Raw genomic sequence first — 13,155 nt, 5'->3', positions numbered from 1 at the left:
TCTTGACCCGAGCATTACCGTTGACAGAAGGGGAAGAGAGAATTGACGCGGCTGCTTGATGAGCGTGCGAGGCTCGTTGCCGCAGCTGGCCACGGTGGATCGGATGACATGAACTGAACTGGCTCAGTGCTGTTTTCATCTGTTTTCCAAGGTATGGGAAACAACACTGGCTAGTTTCATGCCATGAAACTCTAATCCTCTCTCTTCCTCAATACATGCAAAACTGTAGGGGGTTTTTTTTTTGTTGACATGTCACTTCATTTATTGTCTATAAAACTCCCATGACATATTGACATCCGATTGAGACGGGCCTTAAGGCCCTTGTTCGATTTGCTCTAAAACCAAGGAGATTAGGAGGGATTGTGGGGGGACAAAATCCCCTACTAGTCAAAATCATCCTCGATCCCCTATGGTTTGGTTTAGGGAAACAAGGCATTAAGGTGAAGAGCTAGCTCACTCATGACAAATACTGAAAGTTCCCATTGGCGCTCAAAATTCAATGCGCCAAAACGTGTATATGGCACATGGATGGTTCAACAGGGCTGGTTGTGCTGCCAAAAATAATGGCAACACAAATTATAACACGTTTATCAGGTCTCAGTCCCGTCCTTAGAATGATTTGTAATCATTCGAATGCCTCTCGCGATTCTGTAGGTAGCTTCAACTCAGGCTCCAAATCACCAAGAGGTGCGAAGTAACCGTCAACCAGGTCATTTGTAACATATTCAAGGGCAGGAGGATCCCACTGAGACAACAAATACATATAAATCAACTTATATAGATCACAAACAACAGAATTGTTTTTCCTAGCAGTCTAGCACAAAGAACCGATCAATCAAAACAGCAAAAATAATTACCTTAGGAGTGAAGTCTTTTTCGACTAGTCGTGCTCTGACACCCTACACAGGGATGAGAAATTAAGAACTAGTATATAACAAAAGATGCAATCTTTAACCAGCAACAAAAAAAATGCTCAATTATAGTTCACTTCTATTGTGTAGTGGAATCCTAAGCCAAGATAGTAACGTGAAGAGAGGCAGAGGAAGACCGAAGTTGACTTAGGTAGAGGTAATAAAAGGAGACTTGAAAGGATAGAATATACCCAAAGACTTAGCCTTAGATATGAGTGCTTGGAAAACATCTATTCACGTACCTTGATTGCTTCTGCTGGGTTTCAACTCTAGCCTACCCAACTTGTTTGGGACTTAAAGGCTTTGTTGTTGTTGTTGTTGACAGTTCACTTCTATAACAAACAGCTTCCATAATTTCACAAATTTAGTGACAGGAACCTCTCAATTTCCAAATCACAAGTTTGATAGTATTCACTTTCAAATTCTAAAAATTTGTGGCAACAATGATCACTTTATCAAGCATAATAGTTTACAGATATTCTCTGAACTTATGGAAAGAATGCAGCATTAAGAACATACCTCACAGAGTTCATGAGAAAATTGGTTTGAGATTCCATTCATGGACATGCGGTACTCACGGACAAGGCACTCATCGAGTGTCTGATACCTACCCTCGCGTATCTACATCATGGCCAGAAACAATCTCTGTCAACAGCACAAGGACAAACAACTGAGGCTGTAGAACTTCTACTTACCGATCGCAGTGAAACCTTCAAAGCTAACGGAGAGGCCCCTTTCAATCGTTTCAGTGCCAAGGTACACCATTCTTCATTTGAGCTAGCTGCTTCACTTTCCTGATTATGACAGTACTCAGTTTTAAATCATATGAAAATTGAACATAACTTTGTCACAGAACAAAGAAACACTGAACTCAACAAACTAAATCATGCACCATTCAGGGCAGTAAAATTGCAATGATGAAAACATATCAAAGAGGTATGGTAAGTTTCATCAAGGTTAACTATAAGATTCATGAAAGTTTCACGGTAAATAGTGAGATGCTAGCAAAAGGTCACAAACCAAGCCACAAATGGCATATATGAATGAATTATATCTCATGTTTCACTCATTATCAAATCAATCAAACAATGATGTATGTTAGGATAGTAAAAAAAAAGCAGCTGAATCATCACTCACCAAGGCATCAACAATCTCTTCAACTGTGTCATGGCTGAAGCATTTATCAATCACCTCCAGCCTAAGGTAACACAAATGGAAAAATGAGGGATGACAATCAAGATGATATACGCAATATAAGGTACACTCTTGATCCTTACAGCACATCTCGCCTACTTTAAATGTGGTCCTTGATACACTCGTGAAAAAAAAAAGTTTCATAAGGTGCTCTTCCTTTGTACATGCCTTACTGATGAACTGTGTAAATGTATTCAGCCGTTTATGTGTGCTGGTGGCAGGCGTGGACGGCGATGATCTCTCCAGCGCCTCTGGCAAGGTTCATGGATGTTGGATGTGAGGATGCCATGTCGCAGAGGCCAGTGGTGGTGGACATGGATCCGTGTGTGGAGGTTGCCGGGAGCGCTACGCCACATGTTGCGGCGGAGCACTGTGCCACGTGTTGTGGCGGAGCGCTGCGCCACGTGTTGCGGAGGAGCGCACGCCAAGATGGCGCGGATACTGGACTGGCGGCAAGATGCTTGGCAGCCGCAGGTCAGGCCAGGGATGCGAGGTGCGCAACCCTGGTGGCGGACCTGCTCGAGCTAAGGCGGGGGTGGCAGAGGCGTGAGTACGAGCAGAGGGAACGGGCCGGCCTGCTCACCGGCAGACAGCTATTTCTCGTACCCGAATCCACTGCTCTTGGCTGTCCATGCGTTCATGTACACTGTGATGTGGTCGGCGGTGAAAGACCTGGACTCCAGCACGGATGGTGGCAGTGGCTTCACCACGAACTGAAGCTCTCATCTTGCAGTTGGTCTGAACCAGAGTCTGCACTATCACCTGTTATCTCAGATTATTAGCCCGTGCTTTAGTTGATGGACTTCATATCATCGGGTGTCTCATATTGTTGATATGTAATTAGGTTCCCGTTAGTGCTCTGGTTCATGCAGTGATTTTAGTGAATTTCATCATCAGGTACAGATGTTTGTGCTTACAATATTTGTTCCTTACATTTACTTTCAGGCAAGATAACAGTGGCCATATTACGGAGCGGATTGCTTCCTGAAATGCAAAAGTGGAAGACCAAAGGGGGAGAGAGGTTCAGAAGAAAAGAGACAGGGCATTTAGACATTATTTCCCATGCCTATAAAGCCACTCCCGGTTGATTCTATAGAAAGAAAGAGGCAATGGGCTAAAAAGTAAAGAGGCAATGGGCTAAAAAATAAAAAGGTAAGGGATGAGCAAATCATTGTTTGTTAGGATTTAAAATTAAAAAATATTAGTATCGTTTAAATTTTATGTGCCCATAGCAACGCATGGGCCAATACCTAGTCTTAACTAAAAAGAAGAAACAGTCGATTGTTTTTTAAAGAGCAGACAATGCAGCATCCAGATTGTCATCATCTCAAGCGCATATATACATCCAACCAATATAACATTTTTATGAAGAAAATAAACTGTCATGCCCAAAAGTAATGCCACGAAAGAAAGGAACACATAGATCAAAGCCCACCATGCTAGAATCGATTCCAGGAAAGAACAAGCGATGGTTCTAGCTTTCAATTCTTGTTCGTAAATGGCTAAACATAACATTTCTGCCTTTTTCTACCGGGTGCGTGATTAATAATTATGTATCCAAAACCCCAAAAAGGATTTTGGAATAACAAAGCAGGGTTACTGAGTTATAGTTAGAGCTGCTGGCAGCCATGGAGATGACACATGGAAAAGTGTTTGATGAGCAATGTTTGGTAAAATAGATTACCTATGAACAATGCTTTTTTTGTCTGGATAAACCATGTCTCCATATTGTGCAAGGGAAGAATCAATAACTGATGGGTCATCAGTTACTAACTTTGCAAGTCGTTCATCGATCAGATCCAGATGCTGTCCAAAAAACCAAACATAAAATGTTCATGAGTTGATTAAAATACCACAGTAGAAATATCTCGACTTCAAACATGAGACATATAGTAAAAAGAATCTTACGCCACTCATGGAATAGTGTGTAGCAAGGCCAAGAGCAATCATATCTGTTCCATTGAGCTTTTCACCAGTCAAGGCCACATATTCCCCTGCGAGGCTTCAAGTGTGAAAACTAGCAGACTGATTACATATTCCTATTTTGCAACGGACTACAGCACAACCACCGATAAAGTAGCAGGGACAAGATGTAACTCCACATAAGAGCACTAACCAACATGACCAGTTAGATGCGACAAATAAAATGAGGCTGCAGCATCAGGATGGAATCCAATATGAACTTCTGGAGTTGCAAAGACCTGAAATCGTCGAATTAAAAAAATATATCAAATACCTGACTCCAAACTACTTCCCTCCGTTTATGTTTACTTGTCAGCAACTTTTTACTGTAACAAATTTGACCATCTATTTTTTCTTCTAAAAAAATCTTAGATACTTCAATGTATATAACACTAATGAAGTATGTTCAATAAAGAATCATATATGTGAAAACTTGATGTATCTAAAAATCTTTTGCAGAAAAAACATATGGTCAAAATTGCTACAGTAAAAATTCGGTGACAAGTAAACGAAAACGGAGGTAGTATTCAAGAAATAGAGGAAGCATCAAGAGGAAAATAGCATAAGCTCGCCACAGAAATATATAGAAAATAAAAGCGAATGAGTAAAAATACATTGACATACTGTTCTATCAGTTGCAATGCGGAATGTTCCAGGAATGGAAACACCCCCACCACCACCCATAGTAACACCATCAAGAATGGCAATCTATTACAGATAAATGCAACCTCAGATGTCAAATCAAAAATATTATAATGAATCGTAACAAGAAAATATTTCTGAATCCATATACTTTACATGTGGTTTCAAGTACGTGCCCAGAAAATAAATGAACATGTACAAAGTCTTGAAAAAATCCTTACATTCCTCCAGCTTGCCTGATAAAGGAAAAAATATTAAATTTAAGGTAAACTTGGACAGCACAAAACCTTTTTACCAGTGAAAAACAAGGCGACATTCCGCGGTCGCCTAGGCGCGACTAGGCGCTGGGCGGAGGCCTCCCGCGGGGCCTAGGGGGTGAGGCGGACATCTAGGCGGTGGGCGAAGAGGACTGGTGGGGAAGGGACGCGTGGGGGCGGCGCGGAGGTCGGGAGACGATGGGGGAGGAGCTAACGTGAGGCAGCGGCGGCCGGTGGGTGAAGAGGCGGCGGGCAGATCCGCCAAAGCAGGGACGCGTGGGGGCGGCGCGGACGTCAGGCGGCGTTGGGTGAGGAGGTAACGTCTGCGGGGGCGGCAACGACTGGTGGGGAAGGAGGCGACGTCGGGCGTCGGGCGATGGCGGCGGCGCGGGGCGAGCGACGGAAGCGAGCGCGAGCAGAGGAGGCTGGGAGGGTGAGAGACGGGGCTGGGAGGGGAGGGGAGGGGATAAGACTTGGGCGTGGGAGACTTGGGCCGTTATTGGGCCTCTCCTCTTTCTCCCCATTCTATGACCATTAATCTACTATTTTTTTCTTTTCTTTTACGTATTTATGCATATATTAGCTACCGCCTAGAAAAACGCCTTGAAACGCCTAATCCCGCCTAGGCGCGCCTAGGCTCTAGGCGGTGGGTCACCGCCTAGAGAGCGCCTAGCGCCTAGAAAAACATTGCTTTTTACAATGCACAAGTTTACAGTGGACCATCCAAATTTAAGGAACTTCTTGTACAATAAATTGGGTAAAAAAACCTTTGATTTGTGTTCTTTCCATCAACCTTTTCTAGAGACAAATAAAGCAGATTCAGCAAGCAAGCAAATGGAGAGTTGTTTTGCCAAATTGTGTCGTCGTAATAACTTGCTGCTGTTTTGTGAAAGCAAAAGCAAGCATGACAGACAGTTTACTAAAAAGGATACGCAGGTGACAGAAATATAACGGAATGATTACTATCAACAGTTCACAATGGGATACAAACTATATGCTATGCAGGGCTTAACCACCCACCTTCACTGATAAGTTCACGTAATTTAACAGCATCCCCACCAGCACAGAATGCTCGGCCGCTGCCCTTCATGCAATGAACAACTCAATTTATATTTGGTCGGCAATATAAGCAGAACTGAAATGATGAAGCACCATACCTTCATCATGACAAAGCCAATGTCTGGGTTGTCCTCCCATGATTCATAAAATTTATTAAGCCTAGCTCCCTATCAAGATGGACATTTCACCAAGCATCAGATCAATTGTTTCCAATGTAAATCTGTAAGCTATAATCTATACACCCGTGGACAGAAAAAACAAATGAAGTCAGCATTATCAACACACGAATAAACTAAGCCTAATCATTTGCATTGCAAGAAAGGGACTAAATCAATCTGCAGAAGCTCCACCTTTGTTGACGAAAAGGGTAGTTCACCCAAGTCCCAACACCAAGGCACCCAGCACGCGTAAATGACTGTGTGGGCATTACATTATGCACATGCTCCGCAAATGATAGCAGGGGCCTAAAAGAGAAAACATAATTCACCAAACTGCTATGGAGCATGATCACCGACTCATTTCATCAAACAATATTCACCTACAGTTCAGAGAGCCCGAACCCCATCACCGCACAACTATGTAAAGCATCTCATCGAACAAAGAGTCTTCCAATCACCACCGAAACAAAACTGCGCACAAACTACTACCTACAATAGTACGCGAGGAAATGGGGACGAACCATGGTGATGGTGAGGGCATTGAGGTAGCCGGGGCGGTTGAGCACGGCGGCGCGCGCACTTGCCTTTCCTTCCACGAGCACCTGCGCAAAATACTGTGTCAGCGACGGAACCCCGCGCCTCCGATGCCGAAGGAGGATGCCACGACGGTGGGCCTGGCGGACCAGGCGCTTGGTTACCTCGTCGCTGGAGGCAGCGTTCGACGGTTGGAGGGAGGAGAGAGGCCGCAATCCCCCAAGCGCGCCGCGGCGCAGGGCCTCGCCGGCGCGGCGTGCTACGGCGGCGGCAGCGGCGAGGCGCGGCATGGTGGCGCGGATCGTAGGGTTTTGGACTCTGGAGTGCAAGGTGGAGTGGTCCTCAAAGGAAAGGAAAAGTATGGCCCGTCGAAGTGCCGTGATGGGAAGAAACTCGGTCTGATTGTGTATGGGCTAGGGATCATGGGCCGAACTGTCAACCTAGTGACCTAGAAAGTGCGGTGGCCCGCATGACCCAGTTGCATCGAATCAAAATATCAAATGAAACGAATTACATTAGCTCAAAAAAATGAAATGAATTACAGCGTCTCAGTCTCACTCACTCTCTAAATTTTAATTTGAATAAAAATTGTTCTTTATAACTTTCTATCTTCCAACAACTTCTTCATATCTTGTAGAGTTGTAGCACTTTAGAGAGCTATCCACGCTTTTCATCTTTAGCAAGCAAGAAACTAGAAATAGATGGTTCAATATTTAAAGATCCTCCCACCAAAATCTTTATTCCTATCAATAGGGTAAGAGTCTCTTTAAGTTGCTCTTGTGGATGCAATTCAATTGATAGTCTAGTTTTGTCAAATCAAAATATCAATTGAAATGGATGCTTCATCTAAAAAGAATTGAAATGGATGCAATCCTCCCAAAAAAATGAAACCGATGCCAAAGAAAAAAAAAGTCTTTTTAAATTTTTCCTAGGAATCCTTTTATTTGTCCGCAGCACCTTGCAGCTGTTTGCCATCTGACATGATCGCTATCTCATGGTCATGACAATAGCCATAAAACTTCACTGTACTACTACCTTTTAAATCCCAAACAAGCTAAAATAGGCTAGAGTTGAAACCCAACAGATACGATCAAAGTTCAGACACGTGAATAGCTGTTTTGCAAGCACTCATATCTAAGACTAAGTCTTTAGATATATTCCATCATTTAAGTCTCCATAAATGCGTGTCAAGCAAGTCTCACAATTCAAACGAGACTAAACTAATGCGAAATAGCTCAACACATCCAAACGGCACATTCGCGAATAGCGAGCTGAGCATTTTGATCGCCATATTATAGAATTGGTCCAGCTCAACAATGGAACAGACATTCGGAACAGGCAGGCAGGCATCCAGTTACACTTGCAGCAAAGATAAAAAAATGAAAGCCCAGGCACACAACATGCCTGCAATGTAGGTCTCCGCGGCTCCTTGCTCATAACTTGACTTTCCATGAGCCATTGTCAGCTAAATGTTGTTTAAACGAAGAACCGGTTCTTTACAGCTTGAAGAATACAAAATTCGCGACACAGTGAAACACTAGCAGGAACCAAAATTCCTTTTTAAGAATATTTCCATATATACTAAAGGAAACTAAATAATGAAAGAATTGAACTGATTGAGAAACCCATTTAACACAAGAACAAAGTGGGACTGAAAAGGTATCAAAATATGGTAGCCTCTTATAAAATGCCAAATCAAAAATATTTTGGCTTGACTCCTCCAAATAGCCGACTTATTTGGTTAGCATTATATATCTTGCTAATATTTATAATCTTGCTTCTTCTCCAGACCCAGCAAAACAGGTATCAGGTGGACTGCTCCTTCCATGCTGCCAACATTCTCAGAAATTCCATCACCTATATGCATCAAAAGAATGTTTCATTTCTCTAAACTTGCAATACCCAACACATAGTCAAATGTTCAAAAGTTTTCAATTTTCCTTTTGAACCAAGAAATATTCAAAGGCAAAAGTTTGTTGTGGTTGCCGCAGTGCTACGAGTTACCTCAGCTGGATCCCTCAAGGAATAGAAGGCATCACTCTCTTTGGGTATAGATGACACCAATATTCCAAAGCCATGGTTGCTTGCCTTCAGAACCTATTTGAACCAAGAGTAAATTATGTGTTGTGGAAATATATGCTTTACAAGTCCATTCAAGTGAACTAGGCATACTTTGAATGCATCTTCATCTGTTCTGTCATCTCCAACATAGATAGGGAGAACATCTTCACTCTCGTTGAGCCCAAGCGATTCAAGTAAAAACTCCACAGCTTTACCTTTGTTCCAATCAATAACAGGACGGACCTCAAAAACCTGGATTGAAGAGTGTGATTGAATATTAATCAAATTCAAACTGCTTACAACAAATATTTTGATAAGGAAAGCCTTCTAATGGTGCATAATGCTCACCTTCCTCCCATGGGTTAGTCTTAGGCAAGGGTAATCTTCCAAAACAGCACTTACACAGTGGAAAACCTTTTTATAGTCCTGAGAAGCAAGAATAGGAATTTGAGTTTAAATGGTCCATGTTCAGTTCAAATAATCCCAATGCACATTTTCTGTATGAAATATAAACACCAAGATATAGAACTATTACATCTTCCGCTACATTACGGTAATGCACAGACACGCAGAACTTGTTGTCTTCCATCCTTGCACCGTCAATGTCCTTAACACTCTCACCAAGTTTTTCACACACCTGGCATGTACACCACTGAGTAAGTCCAACCATATTACATAAGATGGCAACTTAACTCAAGAAGTTGATACAGCATACCTCAGTGATCATAGGTAAAAACTCACTAGCAGGTTGGAACAGATTGACTTCTTTACCCTACAAAGAGGAAAAGGAGATTCACACTACGAAAGCAAGTAAGAAATTTAAATTATGAGGGTAAAGATCTAGAAAGTAGTTTCACATGCGCATCAGTTGACCGAATACATTCCACGCCATTGGAGTCAGTAGTCTTCCTAACAGGGCCCATTATGTCCATTCCATGGCTTCCAGCGTAGTATAGTTCATTTAGCTTGACAAAGTCAAAAACCTAAAAAAAATCAATGAGAAAGATGCAAAATGCTGATAGGAGTAATTTGTGTAATGAACAATAACATTGTATACCTTATCACGAGACCTTCCGCTAATGATTGCAGTTGGGAAAAGTGATGCCACATGCCTCACTGCAGCACGCATCTGTGAATACAATGTTTAGAAAGTGGACTGGAAATTGCACTGGACTGCTAATTTTACAAGAACTGTAGGACTTAAGGAAAACATACCTCATCAGACATTAATGCATTTTCAGGATTGTCCACAATCGGTGAAAGTGTTCCATCATAGTCAAGAAACAATGCCAATCTTTTACTCCCAGCAAGATCACTGATTGCCTCAAATGAGGTCAAAGCAGAAGGATAGTTCACCTACAAAGGTGAAACAATGGGAATCACTAACATATTGGTTACGATTCTGCCATACAGTATTAGGTTCAGATACATACCATCCAGTTGCGGTATTGCAAATCAAGATCATCAGATTGAGTATCACAGATGACATCCTTGGTCTGCCTTTTGCGGGTGGGTGATGAGGCCTTCATGAGATCAAGCCATCCAGTAGCACGAACTTCTTCAATCTTACCAGGCAGAGGTATCTTCTTTGTAGTGTTCAAGCAAAGCCCCGGAGAGGTAAAGCTAGTAGGTGTTGTGAAAGTCATGACAGCAGCAAGCGATGCTAATGTACGGAGATGGTCAGCAATAACAGGTGAATTGAGGCCTGTCTTCAAATCGATCAACAAGACACAACTCCCCAAGAGACTTGTTGTGAAACCAATTACAGACTACAAAAGGTTAGTGCACTAAAATGCTTAACCAACTCTCTTGTCAATGAAAAACCAACGTTTCAATGTGTTCTTGTCACTGCAAACATGCATGTACCGCATCCAGCCCATTAAATGTGAAGACCCTGCATTCTGTATTGGAAGAAAAAAAAAGATAAGCCTTGAACATAGCAATCACTTTGGGGAGGGGGGGCTACAAAATGTTGAAGCCATATACTGGTTCATCACCCTGGTCAACACAGATCATTTAAAAGGAGAACTCATTCATCCGACATACCAATCAGTTCCAAGGACAATAATTGTGCACAATCACAGCCTGCACTACAGTAATAAAAAAAAGGACAAAAAAAGGTGGTCCTGTAATGTCTAATGAAACACCACACCACCTAATGCAAGAATAACTGACCACATTGAACAGCATAGTTCCTGTTCCTGTCTTGCAAGTTTTAAAAAGGAAAAAGACAGGATCGCCTTTTTTTCACGACTCAGGAGTTACAAGGGAAAATGAAAAAGACATCAGCTGGTGAGCCATGATTCCTTTATGTACCACCACATATTAGTTGGAAAATGATGTTTGATCCATCCATCATTAACAATTTAAGGCCAAATTACAACAAATGACATAAACATGGATGATTTGGTGAGACCCATGCGTACTAATGGTAGATGCACGGCTGTTGGCATTGTCGGTAAAGTCTCCAGCGTGGTGAATTGCATAGGGTGTCCATGAGAACACACACTAAAATACTAGGAAAATTCAAAGAGCAATTCAAGACAGGTGCACATGGAACTGTTCAGCAGTGGCACTGGGAAACAAAAGGCGAGCACATAATTGCGGATTACGTCAGTAATCACCACGTATCGTGACAGGACTAATCGAATGGGACCACCGGGGCATCAATCAGCCAATCAATAGGCTTGTACAACAGATGGCGCCTGGCCAGGCTTGCAAGAAAGCCTCGGCGATGCAACATGCTGCTCGCAACGGCGGCAGTGAAAGACACAGCTCCCATCAACCCCAACCAACAAGAACAAAATACGTGGGGGCCCTCGAACACAAGGCCAGACCGGTGCAGTGCGGCAATCATCAAAGATATGCTTTTTATTTCCCTCCCCATCCAAAAAGAATCGGGGAAAAGGGCAAGAAAAAGGTACCGTCCAGTTGGACGAACCCCGGCTCGGCCGCAGAGACCCCCTGCGAGGAAGAATCCCACACAGCCAACAACCACGGCCAACACCCTTCTCCCTCCCTTCCCTCTGCATCCCACCTGCTTTCTCATGGCCGTGTTGTGGGCGGCTCGATTAAAAAACTCGCCTTTGGGGGCTCTTCGGATACAGTTCCACACATGGAACGGAACAGATTCCCCGTGCGGGCGACGGCCGTCGCCGTCGCATGGGGAGGCGGAGACGACAAGGAATACGCACAAATAACAAAAGGAAATTTACACGAACCCGACAAGCAATTCTGCGCGGCGAGATCTACGAGCGCTAGATGAGCAACGTGACATAGTTTCCAAGAAAGCATGGGGACCGATCTCGGGAGGAGAAACCTTACCGGACGGACGCGGCGAGGTTATACCCAATGCCGGCGCCGGCGAGCCCCCCAACGGGGCTTGGAAACGACCTGGAGGGAGGCGGCGACGGGGAGGGGATTTGGGAGCCGAGAGAGAGAGAGAGAGAGAGAGAGGAAGGGAGAGGAGAGAGGTTCGAGGGCACGTATTAATAGGCGGCGACAGTCGACTTGCTCCCTCTCTTTCTAGAAGAGGAGGCGGAAAAGGCAGTTTACCGGTTGTCTCGGTCATGAGCGTTTCGCTTCGTTTTCGCTGTTCACGGGATTAACCCCAAAGCGGCCGTGGCAATGGCATCGAGGCTCGCTGGCGCGGGAGCTTTTGCTGACGCGGGCGGGTGGCGCGCGCCACGTAGCGGGAAACAACAGCTATCGGGAGGGGTCGCCTGGTCCGCCCTACATGTGCACGGCGCAAGACGAAGATTGGTCGGAGCATGGATGGCCAAACGGGTCATCCAGTCTCTAGGAGACTATTAGAGTCGCACAGATTGAGAAAACGCATCCTTTTATTTGATAGAACTCACCTCACAATGTCTAAAACTGTCATCTTCTTCCTCCGTCTCCTCTCTCTCTCTCCATCTCTCGTTCGCGGCATGCTCGCTCATCATGGTGGTGGGGCGGCCTCTACGCTCACCCACGGCGGCGGTGTGGCCCTTTCTCGCCTCGCGTGACGACGATGTGGCCCACGCGCTCGCCCCCCATAATGGGTATTGAGGAAAAACAACTACGGGATCCTCTCCATTTTAGGGATTCAGAAAAATATAGGGAAAGAGGATGGAGAAAGAGAATCTGCTAGAGCTATGTTTTTTCACCTCATTCTCCTATATGACAGATTTTAGGGCAAGGGCATTGTTTTTCTCAATTTGATGGAGATGCTCTTACGCGACTATACTACACACTAGACATGGTTTTAAAAAGCATTGCACCAACATGGCTAGAGATATTAGCACAAAAAAATTGTCTATCAAAGCTTATTTCTCCATTCCCTTTGTCGCGGGGCATATGTTTTCACATCCCTGTCTTCACGAATGCCAACAGAGA

General features: G+C 43.9%; 2 protein-coding genes across 8 annotated transcripts; both read right to left on the bottom strand.

The window, feature by feature from the left end:
* Window positions 1–266: 266 nt before the first annotated feature.
* LOC136531008 (small ribosomal subunit protein mS47-like) lies at window positions 267–7,076 on the bottom strand. Of its 7 annotated transcripts, XR_010777947.1 has the most exons (15): window positions 6,882–7,076; window positions 6,705–6,785; window positions 6,124–6,192; window positions 5,987–6,050; window positions 4,866–4,945; window positions 4,692–4,775; window positions 4,222–4,306; window positions 4,014–4,099; window positions 3,790–3,911; window positions 2,049–2,109; window positions 1,607–1,705; window positions 1,431–1,532; window positions 1,154–1,256; window positions 858–899; window positions 653–745 (listed from the first exon to the last, which is right to left on the bottom strand). XR_010777947.1 is itself a non-coding variant. In XM_066523711.1 (14 exons), exons 1-14 carry the CDS (start codon window positions 7,005–7,007, stop codon window positions 626–628), a joined length of 1,221 nt encoding a protein of 406 aa, XP_066379808.1. In that variant the 5' UTR covers window positions 7,008–7,076; the 3' UTR covers window positions 267–625. The 7 variants fall into 7 exon arrangements, 2 of the variants coding, with proteins under 2 accessions (XP_066379808.1, XP_066379809.1); XM_066523711.1 differs by lacking the exon at window positions 1,154–1,256 and having other exon boundaries at window positions 267–745; XM_066523712.1 differs by lacking the exons at window positions 1,154–1,256; window positions 6,882–7,076 and adding an exon at window positions 6,376–6,489 and having other exon boundaries at window positions 268–745; window positions 6,705–6,775.
* A 1,086-nt stretch (window positions 7,077–8,162) lies between these two features.
* On the bottom strand, window positions 8,163–12,250 carry LOC136531004 (probable trehalose-phosphate phosphatase 2). The gene is made up of 11 exons (XM_066523705.1): window positions 12,103–12,250; window positions 10,212–10,679; window positions 9,994–10,134; window positions 9,836–9,907; window positions 9,636–9,761; window positions 9,494–9,550; window positions 9,314–9,415; window positions 9,127–9,204; window positions 8,890–9,030; window positions 8,722–8,814; window positions 8,163–8,574 (listed from the first exon to the last, which is right to left on the bottom strand). The coding sequence occupies exons 2-11, from the start codon at window positions 10,422–10,424 to the stop codon at window positions 8,524–8,526; spliced, it is 1,074 nt and encodes a 357-aa protein (XP_066379802.1). The 5' UTR covers window positions 10,425–10,679; window positions 12,103–12,250; the 3' UTR covers window positions 8,163–8,523.
* Window positions 12,251–13,155: the final 905 nt, after the last annotated feature.

This window comes from Miscanthus floridulus, unplaced genomic scaffold, assembly GCF_019320115.1.
Source record: "Miscanthus floridulus cultivar M001 unplaced genomic scaffold, ASM1932011v1 fs_256_1_2, whole genome shotgun sequence".
NCBI lineage: Eukaryota > Viridiplantae > Streptophyta > Magnoliopsida > Poales > Poaceae > Miscanthus > Miscanthus floridulus.
Note: the sequence above shows the minus strand (reverse complement) of the source record. Positions and strands in the feature narration are given on the sequence as shown.